Source organism: Hyaena hyaena, unplaced genomic scaffold, assembly GCF_003009895.1.
Source record: "Hyaena hyaena isolate Hyena2069 unplaced genomic scaffold, ASM300989v1 scaffold_19, whole genome shotgun sequence".
Classification (NCBI taxonomy): domain Eukaryota; kingdom Metazoa; phylum Chordata; class Mammalia; order Carnivora; family Hyaenidae; genus Hyaena; species Hyaena hyaena.
The window spans coordinates 1,271,480-1,293,300 of record NW_024080651.1 but is presented as its reverse complement, the minus strand read 5'-3'; the positions used below and the strand labels follow the sequence as shown (position 1 = coordinate 1,293,300).

At 56.0% G+C, this 21,821-nt stretch overlaps 1 protein-coding gene across 4 annotated transcripts in view; it reads left to right on the top strand.

Annotated features, from left to right (window-relative positions):
* Positions 1-21,821, top strand: part of HPS4 (HPS4 biogenesis of lysosomal organelles complex 3 subunit 2) — a 26,886-nt gene extending 5,065 nt beyond the window's left edge. For 3 of the 4 annotated variants that reach the window (XM_039225299.1, XM_039225307.1, XM_039225303.1), the window contains exons 4-14: positions 965-1,108; positions 5,375-5,482; positions 6,127-6,243; positions 8,037-8,131; positions 9,464-9,536; positions 10,431-10,467; positions 11,157-11,253; positions 11,791-12,712; positions 17,557-17,689; positions 18,134-18,242; positions 20,626-21,821. In XM_039225299.1, coding sequence (XP_039081230.1) covers positions 965-1,108; positions 5,375-5,482; positions 6,127-6,243; positions 8,037-8,131; positions 9,464-9,536; positions 10,431-10,467; positions 11,157-11,253; positions 11,791-12,712; positions 17,557-17,689; positions 18,134-18,242; positions 20,626-20,797 — 2,007 coding nt within the window. In that variant the 3' untranslated portion in view covers positions 20,798-21,821. Of the gene's footprint in view, positions 1-964; positions 1,109-5,374; positions 5,483-6,126; positions 6,244-8,036; positions 8,132-9,463; positions 9,537-10,430; positions 10,468-11,156; positions 11,254-11,790; positions 12,713-17,556; positions 17,690-18,133; positions 18,243-18,929; positions 19,185-20,625 lie in introns of those variants that run through there. The other variant, XM_039225315.1, reaches the window with a different exon arrangement.

The window sequence follows — 21,821 nt, the reverse complement described above, 5'->3', positions numbered from 1 at the left end:
CTTTCCCCGCCAGGCCACTGGATTACTGAAGAGACCAGGGCATTTGTGCGGTACAGTGTCACAAGGTCCCACACTCCGATCGCTTCCTCGTGGTGGACGCCACTTCAGGTCTTAGTGCCCCTGTATCTCCTTTACACTCCTAGTAAGACGTACAGCCTTGAGGAGATTCAACTTCCTCTGGGCAAGACTTCCTAAGTGCTGTGTACATTTTCTGTTGCGTCACACAGCGTCTGGCGGCCCCGCAGTTGAGTTCATGCCCAGACCGATCAGGAGGCCTGCGTATTCGCTCACGTGATCGCGCTCCCGCCTGGATAGTTGGGATTAATCTTTGCTGCTCTGGCTGCTCTGCGGGGGGTCTGAATGGGGGCCAGACGTTCCTGCTTCTACCCACGCATGTGCCTTTAGTCCTCCAAACAGAAATACAGTTCTGCACCCATCACCCATCTCCTGCAGGCGGCCGTGGATGTTCTGAGATAGTTCGTTATGCCAGGCAGGGGTCAGCAAGCTTGGCCTGCAAAGTGCCAGGGAGTGAACCTCGAGGCTTTCCAAATGTGTTGTCGCTATGACAACCCTCAGGTACCAAAGCCACGCTTAGCTCCTGGGCCACCCAAACCCAGGCAGCCCTCCAGATCTGGCCTGCAGGCCGTAGTCTGCTGGCGCCTCGGCCTCTGCTCTAAGAAATGACACTTGAGTGGGGCGCCTGGGTGGCTCAGGCAGTTAAGCATCCAACTTCGGCTCAGGTCATGATCTCGCGGTCCGTGAGTTCAAGCCCCGCGTCGGGCTCTGTGCTGACAGCTCGGAGCCTGGAGCCTGCTTCGGATTCTGTGTCTCTCTCTCTCTGCTCCTCCTCCACTTGAACTCTGTCTCCCTCAAAAACAAAACATTTAAAAAATTTTTTTTAGAAATGACACGTGTTCAGCTGTGTCACCTGCCCCACTGGAATTTGCTGCTTTCCTTCCCACAGACCCTGCTCGACCAGCAGGAATTGCTCTGTGGACAGATTGCCGGCGTGGTGCGCTGTGTCTCCGACATCTCCACCTCGGCTACCACCCTCATTCGTCTGCGGAAACTCAAGTTCGCCATAAGGGTTGACGGAGAGTACCTTTGGGTGAGTTTAGCAGACAGACGTGTGCCAACAGGGTGGCCTCTGACACAGGTCGTCTGCCTTGGTGACGAGTGTTGTGCTGCTAAGGCGTAGAAGGTAGTGCTTTCCATGGCTCGCCCAGGACCCCCTCCATGCCCACGGGCGCTGCGTGCAGTACGTCCAGCTTACTGTGTCACTCTCTGCAGAGGCCATCCTCACTGAGTGCTCTCCAGGACGTTTCTTTTTTATTTATTTTTCTAGTTGAGAGAGAGAGAGAGAGAGAGCATGGGTGGGGGAGAGGGGCAGAGGGAAAGAGAGAGAATCTCCACACTTAGCATAGACCCTGACGTGGGGCTCGATCCCACAACCCTGGGATCATGACCTGAGCTGAAAGCAAGCATCGGACACTCAACTGACTGAGCCACCCAGGTGCCCTTCCAGAACCCTCCTAATCTGTCCTGCCTTGCGCATGGCTTCTTTCTCCTTTCCTCTGAGAGACTTCGGCCAGCCTGCAGAAACTCTCTCTGCTCTGTGATGCAGGTCAAGTTTTCAGTCTCCGTCTTTTCTTCTCCATACTTTCCACACTTGCAGCACAGCTGACTCAGAAAGGCTAAGACACTGATACACAGATGTGAGGTTTCAAAGAACTATTTAAAAAAAATCATAAAAATCATTTCTTTTACAGCTAATGGTACCACGCACACCAGGGTCTGACTGTCCCCTGCCAGTGTGTATCTAAACCTGATTCCCGGGGCGCCTGGGTGGCTCAGTCGGTTGAGCATCCGACTTCCGCTCAGGTCATGATCTCACAGTTCGTGGGTTCAAGCCCCGCGTCAGGCTCTGTACTGACAGCTCAGAGCCTGGAGCCTGCTTCAGATTCTGTATCTTCCTCTCTCTGTGACCCTTCCCTGCTAATGCAGTCTCTCTCTGTGTCTCAGAAATAAATAAAACATTAAAAAAATTAAAAAAAAAATAAGCCTGATGCCTGAGGTGAAAGGATGCTGAAGTGTGAGGTAGTGTAGTCAGCTCTGTCGTAGGCCTGCCAACATTTCATTACAACAATTTCCTCACACACCAAACCGTTGAAGGAATCTTCCAGCAAACAGTCATGTGAATTTCCAAGGTTCTATAGTTCATGACACGCATTATTTATGTTTATAATTTATTACAGTTGCTTTATCACATGGCTCCATCCATGCCTTCATCTCCTGGCAGTCCGGTTTTTCTTCTAACCCTTGCCCAAGTCGCACGCGCTAGTATAGTCCTTCCCACCCCCAGGACCTCATTATGCATAACGTTAATTAGTGTTGTTGTTTTTTTTTTTTTGGGGTGAGATTGACATACACAGACACACACAAACCTTGAGCGTGCCCCTTAACGCATGTGGACAGCTGACGCTCTGGACGACACAAATCCGCGTAAAGGTGCAGATGTTAGCGTCGCTCCGGGCGGCTGCGTTATGTCCGTCTAATTCCTGCCCCCGTGTCCCAGACAACCCTGGTTCTGACCTTTCCCCGGCACAGGCGAGCGCTGCCGGGTCTAGACTGTCACAGGCGTGAAGGAGTGCGTGCGGCAGTCCCCTCTGCAGGCTTCTGGTGTCCCCTTGACCTTGCCGGGCACGTGTCTGCAGTTGGTTCTCCGTATTGTGGAACAACGTTGCTTAAATGGCCGTTGTCTGAACACGTTCCCCCAGACCCTCACTGGCCTTTTTCTGGACACGTGAGCCGCGTCTAGTTGCGGGCAATCAAGGAAAAGACCCCAGTAGCATCCTGATAACGCATCTGTTTGTGGACATGACTGTTCATCTCAGGGGTAAACATCTACGTGGAGACTCACTAGGTCACGGGGTAGGTGTCAGGTGATCGTATGAGAAACCACCAGGCCCTGTCCTGAGTGGTGGTTCCGTCTTCCACTCCTACCAGCCCTGCTGAGACGCCTGCTTGTCCCCGGCCTGGTCACCCCGTGCTGTCAGCCTCTTCAGTTTGAGCCACTGCTGGCTGTGTAGTGATGTGTCATTGTGGTTTGTGTTTCCGTTTCCCTGACGACTGATGCAGTGAAGGCTTTCTCGTGTGCTTAATGGCCACGGCTGTGTCTCCCTTCGAGAAGGGTCTGTCCAAAGCTTGTTTGCCTGTTTTTTATTTTTATTTTTTATTTTTTATATTTTTTAAAAATTACTTTTTTAACGTTTATTTTATTTTAAAAAAGGTTTTTTAACATTTATTTATTTTTGAGAGACAGAGAAAGATCATGAGCAGGGGAGGGTCAGAGAGAGAGGGAGATACAGAATCTGAAACAGGCTCCAGGCTCTGAGCTAGCAGTCAGCACAGAGCCCAATGCAGGGCTCAAACCCGCGAACCATGAGATCATGATCTGAGCTGAAGTCTGATGCTCAACCGACTGAGCCACCCAGGTGCCCCTTTAACTTTTATTTTTGAAAGCTAGAGAGAGCGTGCACATGCGCGCAAAAGCAGGGAGGGGTGAGAGAGTGAAGGAGACAGAGGATCCCAAGCAGACTCCACACTGACAGCACAGAGCCCGACTTGGGGCTCGAACTCACAAACCATGAGATCATGACTTGAGCCGAAGACAAATGCCTAACCGACTGAGCCACCCAGGCACTCCATTAATGATGTCTTTTGATGGACAGAGCATTTTAATTATTTTTAGAAGTTTACTTATCTAACGTCTATACGCGACGTGGGGCTCAGTCTCATGACCCAGAGATCAGGAATCACACACGCTGCAGGCCAAGCCAGCAAGGCGCCCCCAGAATGTTTTAATTTGAATGGTGTCTCATTTATCAGTTTTATCCTTTATGTTTAGTGCCTTCTGTATCCTGTGTAAAACCACTCCCTATCCTGCTGGAAAAGATAGTCTCCAATTTTTTTCCCTAAGCTTTATAGTTTTAGTTTTGATTCTTTTAGGTTTATTTATTTTGAGAGAGAGAGAGAGCACGCGCATATCTGTGCACACGTGCATTCACGAAAGCTGGGGCTGGAGGGGGAGGAGAGCGAGACAATCCCGAGCAAGCTCCGTGCTGTCAGCGCAGAGCCAGACACGGGGCTCAATTTCATGACTGTGCAATCATGACCTGAGCCAAAATCAAGAGTTGGACCTTCACCGACTGAGCCACCCAGGCGCCCCTATACTTTCATCTGTAATCCATCTTGGATTATGATCGGTGTGTGGTGGGAAATAGAGGTCAAGGGTCTTCCTTCCCATATGGATGTCCAGGGTTCCAGCACCGCTGCTGACAAAACTCTCCAGCTTGGATTCCTTTGGCTCCTTTATTGACGATCAGGTGACCATGTCCGTGGGGGTCTGTTTCTGGGCTCCGTTCTTTCCCGTTGATCTACGGGAAGATCCCGTACAAGTACCGCACCGTCCAGAAATGAGATGGTCCGCGTCCTCCAGTCCTGTTGTTTTCCAAGGCAGCTTTGGCTGTGTTACATTGCGGATGTCAGTAGTGTCTGCTGGTGGGATTGGTAGAGATGCAGTCAGTAGGTTACTACGTCAGCGAGGGAAGAAATAAGCACTTGCCGTGTGCCAGACCGTGGTAAACCCTTGGGTGACCTCAGTGAACAAAGCAAAGATCCTGGCCTCAGTGGGGCTTACAGTCAGGAATTTGTTCATTTGTCTGGTATCAGGGTTGGTCGGTTTCTTGAAGTTTCTGGTGATTCCCTTCGGAAAGATCCCTAGAGGTTGAATCACTGGGTCAAAGAATACACACCCTTCCCAGGCTCTTTAGACATTGGCCAGACAGCTTTCTGACGGAGAACGTTACCCTTGTGCGGAACTAAGCACCACGGCTCTCTGGAGCTCCAGGACTGTGTGGCCATGGGCTCAGTTCCTCCCCCAAAGCCACTGACCCAGCTCGGGGGATGAGAACGGCCGTCATGAAACAGAGTCCCATCCAGCGTTTATAACAGAACCCCATGAAACACCCGGTGTGCAAATAACAGTCCTGATGGTATGAAGGGTCAGAAAAGAGGTCTGCATCAGTCAGAGTGATCCAAATGGGCACCGTGAAGGTGCTGGGGTCTTCAGTGGGCACGGAGGGGATGGGCGAACCCTGGACAAACAGACGGAAGGAAGATTTTCCAGGTCGGGCAGCTCGAGGAGGTACGTAGAGCACTTACCCTGTCGGAGACCGGCTGGGACGCTGTGGGCCTGGCGTCGACCCATCCGCTGCAGTGGGTCAGTGACTCCTGGCCCTGGCTAGACTCCTAGGCTCTAGGTGTGGACTCAGAGCCAAGGAAAAGGCCTGCTTCCCCGTTTCCCTGTTTCCAGGTGCTGGGCTGCGCCGCGGAGCTCCCCGACATCAGCTGCAGGCACTTTCTGGACCAGATCATTGGAGTCTTTCATTTTTACAACGGGCCTGTGTCTCTGGCTTACCAGGTACGAGGGTGGTGGTGAGGAGTGGTAGGCGGGCTTCCCCAGCAGGTCCAGGACGGCCAGAGCACAGCGTTGCTCTGGGGCCTGTCATACTTTCTGTAAGCATGTCATACCCCGCCGCAGCGTCGAGGGCCCCGGAGCCCTGCTTAGATCCCTTTGCTCCCCAGTGGGGTAGGTCACACCCACTGCAAACGTCCGTCCCCATGTCCTCCTCCCTGGGATGGCTGCAAAGAGTAAGCTGCCACCCTCCCACGGCATGAGCACTGGGTCTATGGTGGGTGACTTATGGAGGGGGGGGGTCCCATGTGTGTGGGAAGTTTAAAACAGGCCCTACCTTCTGACCAATTTCCTGTGTCAGCAGTGATTTTTTTTTAAGTTTTTATTTATGTATTGAGAGAGAGAGCACATGCGGGAGGGGCAGACAGAGAGGGAGAGAACCCCAAGCAGTCTCCACGCCACCCGCACAGAGCCCGGTGTCTGGCTTGAACCCGTGAACGGGGGAATCGTGTCCCGAGCCAAAATCAAGAGTTGGACTCTCACCGAACAGAGCCCCCCAGGCGCCCCACTATTTCCGTAGTAAAAGGGCTCCTTGCCAAAGGGGGTGTCTCTGCATCTCAGACGCTGACCTCAGGCCGTTTCTGTTGTAGCACTGTCCTCGGGAGGCCTTGCACGCCGCGTGGGACACCTTCATTGCTCAGATCCTGAGGAACACCAGCGACCTGCACAAGATATTCAATTCCCTCTGGAACCTGGACCGAACCAAGGTGACGCCCTCCCCCTTACCCACCCCGCCTGACGGAATAGAGCTGCTGGACATTTTCCTCTTCCCTTTCTGTGACCTCACTGTCCAGAGAAGGGACTAGAATGTGTCATTTCCCAGTCGGAGGTGAATTAAGACCTGCACCCACTTCCCTGCTGCGCCCGCCAGCCGTGTGAGCTCGGGCAGCCCGGGTCTCCTCCCGGAGCCCCCTTCCCAGCCCACAAACTGGCATCGAGTGCCTGCTCCCGGGACTGTTCTGACAGCACAGCGAGACCGTATCTAATTGGCACCAAGTAAATACCCACTAAAGGGTGGTGGTGTTTTGCTAATGCCCCAGAAGGGTTGAACTCTGGCGTCTGAAGGCACCCACATCCGTCTTGATGTGAATATGACACAATTGACTTGTAGTCTCAACATCAGGAATGCCCAGTGTGACTTTTAGTTGTGTTGAGTTCATTTATTTTGAGAGAGGGCGTGCATGAGCACGCAGGGGAGGGATGGAGAGAGAGAGAGAATCCCAAGCAGGCTCTGCACTGTCAGCGTGCAGCCCGAGGTGGGGTTTGAACCCACAACCCATGAGATGATGAGCTGAGGCGAAGTTGGGCCCTCAGCGAGCTGAGCCCCCAGTGCCCCCTCCTCCCAGTGGTAACATTTAAAAACAAGGTGTCTCTGTCTGGGACACAGTACTGGAGAGCATTTCATCCCAGAGCCACTCCATTGGCCACTGGCATTGAGTGACATGTAGGCTGCTTGCATGGCTGGCCTGATCACCTATGCTGCCTGTTGCTCAGTGGCCTTGATCTTGGTGAACATCGCCTCCTTGTTGTCAAGGCCACAGGGAGACGCGAGGCCGTGCCCCCCAAATGGACCACCTGTGCCCCAGGCCCCCAAGGAGGCGTGTGGGCCGCATCTCACTGCGGGCGTTAGGAGGGCCCCGTCAGCAGGGAGGAGGTGTCATGACTCTGCCTTCACGGAGCATGACCCTCCGGCCAGAACTGGAGACAGGCTTTCTGCGCTCCTTTCGGAGAGATTCTTGGAGTTGACCTGGAGCTTCACAGAACGGCTGGCTGGGACCCGGCACTGTCTAGAGGCTACGGAACAGCGCCCCCGGCCCCAAGCTTGCTCCCTGGGCGCCAGGCTCTGGCCACTGTGCCGCTTGCAGGTTCTCGCTGCTGGCACGGGGTAGGGAGAGGCCTTCAGCTGCTGCTGGTGACTCCTGACTGGGTTCAGATCCTCTCCCCACCCTCCTGAAGGACTTCTGGGCAACGGAACGTCAGGTTGAGGAGTATGTCCCTGAGCCAGAGACCACGATGCTTCCGTTTCATGTGACGGGACAGAGTTACGGGACCTGGTGGGACACGAAGCCAGCTCCGTGGCAGTGTGGCTTGTGCTTGAGAGGGAGGGGAGAGCAGGGGGCGCGTGGCCTTACCTGGTGCCGCGCCGGGTGTTTGAGGTGTAGGCTCCCCTCTCCCGCTGCCTCCTGGTGGTGGCGTCCATAACCCTCCCGAGACGAGACCTACCTCGTCCGTGCGAGTGGCCACGTGCTGTGGTGGCCTCAGCTCCCTGCTGCTGCGGAAGCCCCCTTGTTCCCAGAACTGGGCATTTGGCACTGGCCGAGCCTCCGGGTATGGGGAGCTGGCACCCAGACCCAAGACGCGACACGATTTTACCATGTGGCGCGTTGTCCCCTCCCCAGTTCTGGGTTCGCGCCTGTCCGCCCGTCCTATACGGCCCCGCGCCCTCGCCACCCCTGCCGCGGGCGAGCACGCTGATTGGGGTGTGCGCCCTCCCCGCCAGGTGGAGCCCCTGCTGTTGCTGAAGGCAGCCCTCATCCTGCAGACCTGCCAGCGCTCGCCGCACATCCTGGCCGGCTGCATCCTCCACAAGGGACTGTGAGTGACACTGGCGTCCCCTGCACCCCTGCCCCCAAACCAGAGCCGCCTGGCCTCCCCCGTCTCCGGCCTGTGCCGAGGGGGCCGCTCCGGCGAACGTCCGTGAGCCGAGATTTGACTTAGGGCACATGCCTGTCTCTCGGCCCAGCCGGGGAATTGGGAACCGTGTCCAGGACAGGGCTAGGGACATAAAAGGCACATTTTAGCAGGATCCACTAAGCCTCAGGATGGGGTGGGCCTTTATAGTCATCGGTCTGCAGCGCTAACGTGGCGGCCAGCACTGGGGGTGCGGGCGCTGGGAGCCTGCCATGGCCCCTCCCACTGCCCGGGCCCTGCTGCCCTTGCGGCGGCCTCGCTGCTTCTCCTCGCCTCCGGCCTCGGCCTCGGCCGACTTCTGCGACCTCCCCACATCTCTTCATGTGGTTGAGGGCATCGGAGCGAGCCCAGCGGTCCCTCCACACGTGGCCCGAGGCCACACTCCTCACAGGTGGCCACTTCTTGCGTCCAGAGCTTTCTGCAGACCGGATGAACGTGTGCCTGGAGGAGGTCTGGGGGCCTGACGGCTGCTGGGTTTCCGGGCCTGGCCTCGGACGGGTTGCTTTTTGAATTTTCTCTACTGGGAAGCAGCGTTTTTGGAGAATGAAAAGCGAGGGCAGGTGTGGACAGATGGAGTGCAGACCCTGCTTTCCAGTGTGCCTCAGGCTCTCCCCTTTTTCTCGTTATGATCGCTCTTTATAAAAAAAAATTTTTTAATGTTTATTTTTGAGAGAGAGAGAGTGTGAGTGTGGGAGGGGCAGAGAGAGAGAGGGAGATACAGAATCCAAAGCAGGCTCCAGGCTCTGAGCTAACTGTCAGCACAGAGCCCAACACAGGGCTTGAACCCATGAACCATGAGATCATGACCTGAGCTGAAGTCAGACACTTAATGGACTAAGCCACTCAGGCACCCCTATTTTGAGAGACATTTAGAGAGCAAATGGGAGAGGCAGAGAGACAGGGAGACAGAACCCCAAGCAGTCCACGGAGTCCGATGCGGGGCTCCAACTCATGAACTGTGAGATCATGACCAGAACCGAAATCAATTGTTGGTCACCTAACAGATGGAGCCAGTAATGAATACTCTTAAGCGTGCATCTTGGTACAAGGCAGGTCAAAGGGTTTGCACATTCTCAAGTTTGGTAGGAGTGGCCAGAGGCTGTCCATAAGGGCTTTGCCTACTGACACCCCCCCCGCCCGGCTGTGTCCCCCAACCCCCACCCACGTGGGTTACAAGTCCCCTGGTGTATCTTGTCTCACGAGGTCCTTGTTTTTTTTCTTGCTCCTGTGACCCAGGATCGTTAGCACCCAGCTCCCACCCTCGCTCACGGCCAAGGTCCTGATCCGTCCAGCTGCACCTCGGGACCAGGTACCGTAAAGCCCACCCTCCTGGCTGGGGTGCTCTGTCCACAGCGTTACTCTCTTACGCAGGAAAATAGAATTTGTATGCTGTGGTTTCAGTGTATTTAAAAAATGCATAATCTTAAAGGAAAACATGCCCAAGATTAATAGTATTAGCTTGTGGGCGAGGGAATTCTCTGTGATCGGGGTGGGGGTGGGGCATCGTTTTCATCTCGAGTACGGTTGTGTAACCTGAAACAGGAGAATTTTAAAGAGCTGCTACGAAAGAGAGAGAGCCACATCGTTTTGCAGGAGCGAAAGCCATACAGGTCGGAAGAGTTTTTGTTGTTTTGTTTTGGCGGGTTAGTTTGGAACCTTCAGGTGAAACGTCTGGAAAGCTCTTTAGAGAAAATCCCCAGTGTTGGAGGGAAAAAATGAGGTTTCTCACCTCAACTGTGAATCGGAACAAATAAGGGAGACTGAGTGCAGCATGTGGCTCAGGTCGTCACATCCTTTATCACGGGGGTCCTGGACGTGCCCGTATGTGTCACGCGGGAAGGTGTGTGTGCGTTCCACGCCGGTGCCATGGCAGGTGTGGGCACGCCGTGGCTGGTGAGTTCTCCCGCGGTGCGAGAGGCCCAGGAGACCCCGCTCTTATTCCTGGAGGAGGGACACGGATCTGACCGTGAAGCCCGAGTGCGTTTGTGGGCAGCGGTGGTCCAGGGAGACACGGGTTCTCGCCTGACCCCAGCGTGCAGGCGAGCGAGCAGCTTGTGGGGGGGCTTCTGTGCCATCTGTTCTGCCGCCGGCGTGGCCAGGCCCAGCGCTCTGGGCCAACAGATGGCCCCACACTGTGCCGACAACTGGGTCCCGGAGGAGGAGGCGGTACCCGCAGCCACCTTCTGCGTGTGTTTATTTCCAGAGCCCACCTGCAGGAGAGGGTGACCCGGGGGCACGTGGTAAGTAGCAAGGCGCCGCCACCTCTCGGAAGCCAGCCTTTTGTGCCGCCCGTCCCTGCACAAGTCACGGGAAAGGCCCGGCAGCCCTGTGCGTTACTTCCTGCGCTCACAGGTTAGGAAAGCAGACTAGAGCTTTAAGAGCAAAGTTACCCATCAGAGTCATAGCCGTGAAGCTCCCGACTCTAGGCGTACGTTTTCAATCCCTGTCTTCAGCTGCTCGCTCACACGTTCTGAGGAGAGTCCCCCAGCAGGTCCATGGGAAGGTGCCTAGGGGAGACCAAGAGAAATGGCAGCCGTTGGAGGGACTTCTGCAGTATGTGGGGTCATCCCCGAGAGGGTGCTTCTGTTTTAGTTTGAAGCACAGGTTGGAGCAGATCTCTTCTGTCAGTTGGAAGAGCCTTCTTCCAGCTTTTATTCTGTTTTTGTTGCTGTGTTAAGCACCACTAGATTTTCTTCCCCCAGAGTCTCCTTTATCCACAGCAAGGAGTAAAGTTTCCATGAGGGCTCCTTCCCCGCCGGGCACAGAACCAAGCTGCTGTTCTGTGACTCCTGCTCTGGGCTGAGGAGGGGACGGGGGACAGCTCTCCGGGGTGGCATGTAGTCTGGATGGGTCCTCCCAAGAGTAGCCCCTGTCCCTTTGTCTCCCTGGCCCACAGCTGAGCCCTGTCCGTGTTGCTTTGTGATTGTAGGAGCGGCCTTCCCCCCAAACGTCCAGATCAGGCCTGTGTTCCTGACCGAAGAGGAAGCTGTCGGTCTCCATGAGTTCCCGACGGAGGAGGCCGCCAGGTGAGACAGGCCAGCCTCCTGTCTTCCCCACACTCTGCTGTGGGAGGAACACTGGGACAGGAGCGTGTAGAGATCAGGCAGCTGGCCTCGTGAGACGGGTGTGGGTTTCAGGTCCCAGATCTGTCGCCTGTCAGCTGTGTGACCTTGGCCAAGTCCATTCCCTGGTTGTAAATCAGACCCAGTAATAACCTGCTTCACGGGCTCGGCATCAAAACCGGAAATAGCGTCCACACAGCATCCAGCATAAGGGCAGGCTTCGAGTAGGCTTCCCGATGGGGGTGGCTCTCACTCCGCGGGGGCCCCGCCATTGCTACTAGGTGATCTGCTAGCGCTGCTTGAAGCCCTGAGGGCCGGAAGTCACCTTAGTTTTACTCCTGTGGTTTGACCCCGAGGGCCTCTCGGGCTCTGTGGCCGGGCACCTGCTTGTCCCCGAGCGCCCTGTTTGGAGAAGCTGTGCTCCCATCTGCCCACCCCCAGGAAGGGCACCTGTCCTGCACTTAGTCGGCGCCCCTCCCTCACGTCTGTCTGCTTTGCTAGCTCTGCTGCCCTGCCAGCTGGACCCCAGGAGTACTCAGGCCAGCACCCTCCACGCCGTTGGAGCACATCTGCCCCCACGGAAAACGCCACCAGCCGCCTGGAGTCTGCAGCCTGGACGTTGGCAACCACGCCTGAGCCTACGGGTCCTGATGCAGCACAGCCAGATGGCAAGGGGGAGAGCAGGCACTTGCCTGGCTGTGCCCTGGGGCACATCAAGCCCGTGACACAGCAGAGCCCAGCCAGGGCCTGGGGTCCTGGTGTCCACCGCTCCCCGGCCAGGAAACCTCGTCCGCCCTGGGAAGAGGAGGAACAGGACTTGTCTGAAATCCACATTCCAGAAGCTCGGGATGCAGGGTGGTGCCCGAATTCCTTTGCCCTCCCGAGCACGTGCATCCTAGATGGTGGCAGTCCTTGCTCAGAGGAGTGTGCCAGTGACTCCGGCCTCCTGGAGCCCAAGCCGCCTGGTGCCCTGCCTGCAGGCACGGGCCTCGGCAGCCTCTCCTCGCTGTCCACTCCAGACGCGCTCCCCCGACACGGAGCCCTGGAGCCGCACAGTCACCATCCAGGGCGCAGCAGCCCAGCGCCCCCTCCCCGGGAAGACCGCCTCCCTGGAAGGACGAGCAGACTCAGGTCATGGCCTTGCGTAGACTTGAGGCGGAGCGGAGCCACGCTCCCCGGGGCCGAACACCGCGTGGAGCAGCGCGCTGGGGCTCATCACAGCCTCTCTGTACCTGGCAGCTCGGACCCAGCAGGGTCTCAGGACAGTGGTCCCTCCACAGACACAGGTGACCCGAGGCCAGACCTGACGTCCCGCCAGGGGTTGGTGCCCATGACCCTCTACACCCACAGCGTCAATGGGCTGGTGCTGTTGCTGCTGGCCGAGGAGCCGCTGCTGGGTGACCACGCAGCCGTCGAGGAGGTGGTGAGTGTGCAGGGACCTGTGTGCAGGGAGGGGACCTTGGGGGGGGGGTGGTGAATGTGCAGGGACCTGTGTGCAGGGAGGGGGGACAGGCAGGGAAGGCGCTCCCCTCCCCGAGCAGGCACCGCGTGACTTTGTGCTCAAGTCCCGCTTTACGTGCTAGGGATGAGGTTGGTGCCTAGCCCTAGGTTGTGGGGGGAGTGGGTCAGCAGGAGTCTGTTCTCTGGCCCTTCCCTGCCTCCTCCAGCCCCCCAGACTGCAGGGCTACGATGCACTCGTCAGCACAGCCCACGTCATGTGCCCCCTGGCTCCTCACTCCCCAGCCTGGGCAGCTGCCGGTCCTGTGTCCCTTGGCAGGAGTCTGTTTCTACGGGGGTCCCAGCCTGGGTGGGGAGTGTTCCTGAGCCCGTAGTCTCCCTGCACTGAGCCCTGGTGATCTGGAGCTCCTCTGAGAGGCTCAGGCATCTGAAGTGCAACTGGCTCTGGAAGGCTCCCTTTCAAGGGTTCTAGCCCTTCAGGGCTGGGAGCAGGGAACTCACCTGCCAGGAGCTCAGGCCCCGCTGGAGGTCCGGTTGCTATAGTAACAGCCTTGCCTTTTGGCAGAGAAGTGGTAACAGGAGGAACAGTGGGTTGAAATTGCTGCAGGGCAAATGGTGTCCTGGGGCTTGCCTTGTTTTTGTTCTTAAATCTATATTATTCTAGGCTGATCTTATTAGCATGCAGGGCTGGTGACCCTCTGTAAGTGAGCAGTCACCTTGGAGCAGGAGTGGGAGGGAAGGCAGCTTCCTCTAAAGCAGAGCCCCGAGGCAGCGGCTGCCCCTCTCCAGCCCGGCCTGGCTTATCTCCACTCTCCACCGACCAGGCCTCACCCAGGGGCTGCCTGTTTGCTTCCACCCCCTCCTTCCCTGCAGCTCTGAGCGCTTCACCATCTCCTTCTGACACACGAGCACCGTGGTCCTGGCTCCGTGTGTATCATCTCCCCGACGCCTTGGTTTTCATGGCCTCTTCTGCTCTGTGCCAAGCTGGAGACAGGTTGTTTTGAAGGCCCAGCATTCAGATGCAGTGAAGTGGATATGATATCTTTACCTTCCCCGCACCGAAAAAAGAAAAAAGAAAAAATGGCACAGACTTGCTGCTGAGCAAGTAAATTAAAATGTATTCTGCATTCACTGTTTGCTAAAGCCCTTACATCTGCTACTTCAGCCAAGCCTGGGGACCGCGCTGGGGGCAGGCACTGTAACTCCCGTGTTACCAGTAAGAAAGCAGCCTCACTGAGAGACCCCATGGAATTGGAGGGTCCGGAATTTTTGTTGGCTCATTGCATCCCCGCCCCCTCCTGTCTGGTCTCCCTCCTGATCTGACCCCGGAGTGATCTGACTTGGTTTATCATACACAGTTCATCCAGTCAGGATGGCGGCCTCCATGGGGTTTCATGTGAAGGAGAAAGAGACGGGGGTGGGGGTGGGGCAGGAAAGAGAGGCAGTTTAATGAAGAAGAAAAAAACCTCATCTTTTATAAAAAGAGTCGGTAATAACAAACTTTGATCAGGTTGCTGTTTTGAGAGCGGGTTTCGTTGATCAGGCCCAAAGGCTGCCCGTATACAATTGGGAGAGATCTTTTATTGCCTGTTCATCCTGGGCCTGCATACAAAACCCTTGACCAGATTTCCCTCCAGACCCTCTGTTGCTATCTAGATAAGCCAGTCCCTCAAGAATGGTAAACTACAGTTCAGATGTGACAGCAAGCCTAGCCCCCGCCCCCCACGACCCCTTTGAAAGGGCCCCTGGATCGTGGTACTCACCAGCAGGTCATCCTCATGTCCCTTGCCATCCCATCTTTCAGCAGATGAACCGCCACCTCTTTATGTTTGCCTATGCGGGGGGGCGGGGAGCTGGTGGAAAGCAGGGTGGGGGGAGCAGCTAGGAGAGGTTGGAATGGTTCAGAGAACGGAGGATACGCACACCAGGGGGCAGCATAGAGCTACTGATAGTTTGCTCCTCAAAACCCGGGATAATCTCACTGACCTTCAAGTACAGTGATCAGGTCACTTATTCACAGCAGGTCTTCGGGCTGTGTGTGTACAGTAGACCAGGCGTGAGTTAGTGCCAGGGAGTTAGCGTAACACACGTCATGAGACTGCACCTGTCCCCGAGACGCTAGTGCATTGGGTGAAAGTGTGTTGTTGCATCATTTCTTCTGCACATTTTGGGACACGCTGACATTCAAGCCCTTGCTTCCCTGTGGGTTAGAAGCTGGAGGGTCCAGGAATCAGCCCAGCTCCATGCATCCCAGGGCTCCCGTGGGATCACGTGTGTGCTCGCATGTATCCAGCTCCGTGGATCCCAGAGCTGTTGTGGGATCGCGTGTGTGCTCGCGTGTATCCAGCTCCATGGATCCCAGGGCTCTTGTGGGATCACGTGTGTGCTCACGTCTATCAGGGGTTGGCAAAGTTGGAATGTAAAGGAAGACCTAGCACATATTGTCAGCTTCGTACAGTTATTCAGCTCTGCTCTTGTAATACAATAACAGCCACAGACAGTGCGTACATAAACGCAGTGGCTGTGTTCCAATAAGACCTTACTCGTGGATAGGAGAATGGGAACTTCGTATAATTTTCATGTCACAATATTATTATTTTGACTTTTTTTTTCCTCACCGTATAAAATTGAAAAAACTATTCTCAGCTCTCCGGCTGTATGACAACAGGCAACTGGCTGGATTTGCCCCACTGGCCATGGTTTGCTGACCCCTTGTACAGATGATGGCATTGGTTCCCAGTGAAAAATTGTGTGTCATCTGACGCAACGTCTTGTGAATATAGACTTATGTTTATGTGATTTTATCCTGAGTACAAGTTGGGCAGAAGGTTCCAAAAGCAGAGTTCAGTGCCCACAGGGAAAACTTGGGTTTTAGCACACCTCACTCTCTGTCCCCACTATCCATCCCTTCCTTTGGGCTCCAGATGGAAGGGATGACTGTTACGAGGTTCCTGAGGCCCAGAAACTTCCAGCGAGGCCATGGTCTGATGTGCGCACACATCCTTTCAGACAGGCTTGTTAGCCTCGGGGAAGGGCCCTGTCTCTTATGCTACAGCGATGATCTGACCAGGAGATACCTAGCTTGTCTTCCCTGAGCATACGTCCTTTGACTTCTCACTGTGCCTCTCTCTTGAAACCAGACAGCCCGTAAGTGGGTGTGCTTGGGATTGGATATGCTCCTTTGCCTCTTCACTGTGTTGTCGTGTACTGCACACCCACGAGGGGCCTGGCACTGTGCTGGGCGCTGGGATCTAAAGATGAACACGCACAGAGAACCCTTGTGTGCACATGTACTGCCTCTGGCAATCACTTCTGACACACCCAGAGAGAAGAACTAACCCCGGCCCAGTACGCTACCAGAAAGGACACTTCTCGGCCTGCACCCCTGAAGCATTCTCTGTGCCTCTCTGTACTTTTCACGTGAGCTCATTTTTCTACATGGCTGTCAAGTAACAGTCCACAGTCAAGTCCTACATGCTCGTTAAAAAGATCCCTCTTCTTTGACGGTAATTTTCGTTTTCTTTACTCTAAAAATGCCTTCCCCCGGGGTAGCACTCTCAGAGCTTACAGTGGACCTTTGCGTGTGTTATGTTCACTTAATGCACTCAATAGCCCTGTTGTCATCCCATTTTGCAGATGGAAAAAAAATGAGACATAGAAAATTCAGTAACTTGCTCCTGATCATCTGGCCACAAAGAGCCACCTGCTTCCCGGGGACGGCGGCCTTTTTGCTGCCAAAGCAACCTCAGGACAGGGGCCGGAGGGGCCCCTGCTTTAGAGCGAGTCCCTCGGGCCATGACCAATGTACTTGGTCAGGTCCAAAGCGGAGCTCAAAGAATACCATACAGCCGCTAGAGAAGGATGTTTGACGCTGCGAGAGCATAGTTTAAGGATGAAGAACATGGTTGGTGCTGTATCATGAAGTCATAAAACCTGTGTCAACTGTCATGTATGGTTTGACCCCATGTTTATTCTGTGAAGAAAGAGTCCTGCAAAATGGCGTAGTCCTGTGTTCTCAGCTGTACTGCACATGACAGGTCCTGGGAGGTGGTTTTAAAATATAGGTGCGTGGGCCTCCCCTCCCGGCCAGCCTTCCTCAGCCAGATCCCTCCCCTGAACCACAGAGCACAAAAGTCCATCTGACCCCTGCTTTCCAGTCCTTCCAAGAATAGTGCGTGATTGGTGCGATTCGAGCAGCACAGGAGAGCAGTGAGCTCAGTGCCGACAGTGGGGGACTTCTCTGCCCAGGCTCCTGGGGGCAGCACAGGGGGTGGGCCCAGCTGCTTGGGCTGTGAAAACGTGTGCCTGGGTGGGAACATCATGGCCAGAAGATGTGCCAGGGGGCCGGCAGTGGCGACTACCGCACAGTCAGATTATGGACCATTTTCCTTTGCTCTTTTCCTTTTCAGCTTTTCTGTTTACCTCTGTTTTCTGACTTTTCTACCATCTTAGGAAAGCGTCAGAACATAACGGCAAGAGTTAGTACTTCTCTGAAAACTGGTAAAAACGCTGGTCAGAGTCTTTATTTTTAAGTTTATTTATTTTGAGAGAAGAGAGTGTGCATGCCCGCGTGTACACGTGGGGGAGGATCAGAGAGAGAGGGAGAGAGAGAGTCCCAAGCAGGTTCCACGCGCTCCACACAGAGCCTGACTCTGGGCTCGAATTCCCGAACCATGAGACCCTGCCGCGAGCGGAAACCAAGAGTCGCGTGCTTAACCGCCTGAGCCCCCGCCCCAGCGCACCGAGGGTCCTTTTTGCAAAGTCAGGTGGCCACAGCACGAGTCCCTAAGTGCCTGCCGCCCCCCTCAGTACCACAGCAGCCTGGCGTCCCTGAACGGGCTGGAGGTCCACCTGAAGGAGACGCTGCCCAAGGACACCGCTGCCTTCCCCAGCAGGACCTACAACTTCACGCACTATGACCGCATCCAGCACGTGCTGACCAGTAAGGAGAGGCGCGCGGGACTGGGGCGGTGGGGGTTCGCGCCCGGGGGCCGGCGCCCTGCGGTTGGTGCTCTGCCCGGCGTTGTGGACCCCGCAGTGAAGAGGCTGCTTTCGCGCTTGGCGCCAGCTCCCACGGAGTTTAGGATTCGCTTGGCAAACACTTCCTTACTCATTTGTCTTTTTTTGGTTGTTTCTCCAACATTTGGAGAGCAGCACACACATGTTCAAATATCTGTGACGAGGCCTGCCTCAGCACCGCGGGATCCACGGGCAGGAACCCAGTGCGGGGCGCTCGCAGGGACAGTGTGCGCTCTGTCGCACAGCGGCAGCATAGGGGGCCTGTGCCCACCGCCGCGGGCCCCTCGCTCTCCCAGTTTTCAGCACCAGGGGCGGGGTGGTCAGGGAATGCGTCCAATGCCACACCTCCTTTGTCCTCTTCCGCAAGTGAACGTGCCACAGGTGGCCGCCACCCAGGACCGCCGCTTCCTCCGGGCCGTCAGCCTCATGCACTCGGACTTTGCCAGGCTGCCTGCGCTGTATGAGATGACCGTCAGGTGAGCACTCCCAGGGGTCCCTCTTGAAGTCCTGCACCCAGAGTGGCCTTCCCAGGGCTCTGGGTCCACAGCCTTACTCATAACGCAATGAGGAACATTCCATTGCTTCTCTTTAAGGCCTCCTCCCCTGCCCACCATCACCTCCTGTCATGCTTTCCTGTGTCCTGTATTTTCTGGGTCCTCTCCTGGGGCTCGGACCTGCTTTGGACACAAGGCTGCAACAGCAGGGACAGCTAAGGTTCCCTCTGCCTTGCCGGAACAGGGTCCTCTGTCCCTTGCCCGCAGCGATGTCCCAGTCCTCTGCTGCCATCTGACGTGCGTCCCGTGCTGGCAGCAAAATGCTCTGGCCCTGATCCGCGAGGTGAAACGTTCGCCTCCCCTCACCTGCCACACCCCCCGCAAGATCCCCCCAGCTCATCATTTGGCGTCTCTTACCCCAGGCTTTGTTGTTGTTTGGGGTTTCTGTTTTGCTCATAAAATACAGATGGTCAATGTTTTCATTATGTTAGTAGCTTTTCTTCTAGAAAACAGGATCACACTAATGTACTGTTGTACAACTTCCTGCTTTCATTTTATCCTAAATCCTACCCACCTCCATGCCGGGAGGTACAGCTCCATAAATCACCGTCATGATTTGTAGTGTTTAACCAACTCTACTCTCTCTCCCTACATGCTTCTCTCATGAAGCCGGTACGAGAAACAAGGCAAGTGGAGGGCAGAAGGGGAGGGCCCACTGTGTGTCTCGATTCTACCTAGTCCTTGCCCCGATTTGGGCCAGTGCGTTTTTCCCTTTTCATCAAACAGACGCGGATGCTGAAGCTCAAAAAGGATAAGCCTCTTGTCCCAGGTCACATTCTGATTCAGGGACAGAGCCGGGATTTGAACCCAGGTGTCTCTGACTCTGAAGTGCACATTCTGTCCCCGTATTTCCAGTTCAGGGGCAGGCAGAGTGGTGCAGCGGTGGCGGGGTGGGGGGCGGCGTGGCGTCTGGACTCCCACAGATGCACCCTGGGGCCTTGGGCGTCATGGCAACGGTGCTAATGCCCTGTACATGGGGTGCTGGCCGTTTCTGCCGCCTCCAGACGGTATTTCTGCGTCTCTCTCTGTAAGTGTGCCTTCTCTGGCCTTAAGTCAAAGCTTCCTCAAGCTGGCAACGTAGAGGCACATCTATAGTCACTGGTTTGGGGACCACAGTCACTTGTGTCGGGGTGTGGGGGGGAGGGTCCCCTTTGAGAGGGATGGAAATGAGTCAGACATCAGTGTGGGACGTATGAACCACATGGTGGCCCTGCAGTACTTCACCTTCCTTCGAGCCCCGAGTGGCGTCTTGCGGGGTACGTGGCTTATTTTAACAGTAACAGAAACAATACCACTCACCATGTCCTAAGCAACTTCTGTGTATTTTACTCAGTTAGTCTCTTAAAAAAAAATCTCAGTGATGGAATTCACTGTTGTCAGATCCATTTTACGGATCTGGACTTACAGCTGGGACTCAGGAGGAGTGACTTAGCCAGGCGCACCGGCTAGGAAGCCACGGGGCTGGGGTCAGGGGCATGTGAGCCCAGCTCCGTGCTGGCAGCCACCAGGCCGCGGTGCCCCCCTGTGTGCCTGGGAGGACTTGCCCACCTCTCACCCCGCTGTCCGGCGAGTGCCACAAAACACCTGCACCCTTCTGGCCCCTTGAGGTCCCAGAGGGAGAAGCTGGAGGAAGACGGATCCTCCTCCGACCTCCCCTGGGAGCAGAGATCCCAGTGGTCCCTGACTCTACTCACGTTTACTAGACTTGGGGAAACTGAGGCCCAATGGGCAAATAGTCTGAGATAGGAAGGACCAGGGAGCCAGGTGGATGCCTGGCCCCGGAATCACTTCCTCCCGTGGGGGTCCTCCTTTGCACGGGCCCCTCATCCCTCCCTCTGCTTCTGTGACAGGTTTCCTGTCACTTGATGTCGCAGCCCATCCTCTGCCCTCACTGCCCCCACCCACCCAGCCGCCTTCCGTGGCCGCTGTCAGTGCCTGGCAGCCGGACGGCATCGCCCAGCCCTGCGCCTCCAGGTCCTGGCGCCTCTGCTGCGTATGGCTGGGCGAGGACTAAGCCGGCTGCCCGCTACGCCATCAACCAAACCTCGTAACCTCGGGCTCTGTGGCCGTGGCCGCCACGGACGCTCCCGCCACAGATGGCGCCAGCCTCCAGGGAGTCGAAGGGAAGGAAAGATGGCTCTTGGTGCCTGGAACTCGAGTGTGCAAGTCGAGCCCTGAACGACGGCGGCCGCACCCCCAGCAGTTGGCATCATTGGGCCACTGCCGAGCACCTCTCGAGGTCTGTGTGTGGGGTCAGGGGTGTGCCCAGGCAGCCTGGGACCGTGTCTTCTTTCTCCCCCCGCAGAAATGCCTCCACAGCTGTGTATGCCTGCTGCAGCCCCGTCCAGGAAACCTATTTCCAGCAGCTGGCAGCGGCGGCGCGGAGCTCCGGCTTCCCGAGTCCGCAGGACGGCGCCTTCAGCCTCCCGGGCAAAGCCAAGCAGAAGCTGCTGAAGCACGGGGTGAACCTGCTTTGAGCCTGGCCGTGGTGGGAAGTTCATTACCCCAGGAGAGCACGAGCAAGTCGAACGGCAGCAAAGGAAGCTCTGCCTTCTTCAAAGTCCCCATGTCCTAGTTTTCTTGACTAGTCCCCTCGACAGGAACATGATGATGTGTGTGTGTGTTACTCCTTTTGCAGATTGGGGTTTGGGCGGGTAGTTCTTCAGGTCAGTGTGAAAAAGGGCTTGACTACATCGGCCGGGTTGGGGCCAGGCTGGGCGCCTTGGCTCCTTCTACCAAAGGGGCAGGTCTGGGTTGTTGCCCTGCCCCATGGGGTCTGAGGCACCAGCATTTCTTGCTGCCATCCCGCAGGGCCCTAACTGGTACCGTGAACACTGTCTCTGGAACTCTCTTGTCCTGAGTCCCAGGGGCAGTGTGAGGCAGGGCTGCAGGAGGCGGGATCTGTTAGCAAGCGGACGGAACTCCCCACACCGCGGGTGGGTGTCTGGGAGGTCACTCAGTGCGGGGAGGCAGGCAGGATGTGAAGCCACCTTGTTTGCTTTTTCTAGAACTGTATTCAGAACCAGGAGTTCTGTTCTGCTCTTTGGAACACCCACAGTGGGGGCAAATCTTGATAACGTGGAAGGGAGCCCGGGGCTCCGAGGCAACTGTGAGCCCCGGGGTGCCGAACCTGGGGACCGGGTGATGGCACACTGGGTTGTGCACCTCTGGTGCGAGGTGGGCCGTGCAGCCGGCCCCTCTCCAGTGATGGTCCTCAAACAGGAGTTTCCAAAATGGGGCAGAAGCAAAGCTGTGCTTTCCAGCGGTGGCCGCATTCCCGGGCCAGTGTTCCAGGCAGAAAGTGTACGATGATGCGGTGCAGACCACAGGAGGAAATATTTCCCAGGGTCTGAACCGTCTACTGCAAGTATCTGTGATTTCCATTTGGAAACTGCAGTGTTAATAGTCTCGTGTTGGTAAACAAGTGCCTAATGTTTTTGACAGTGTCTTTTTCTTGAAACCAGTTGCCGAGGGCTACAAATAAAACAGCCAGAAATGCCA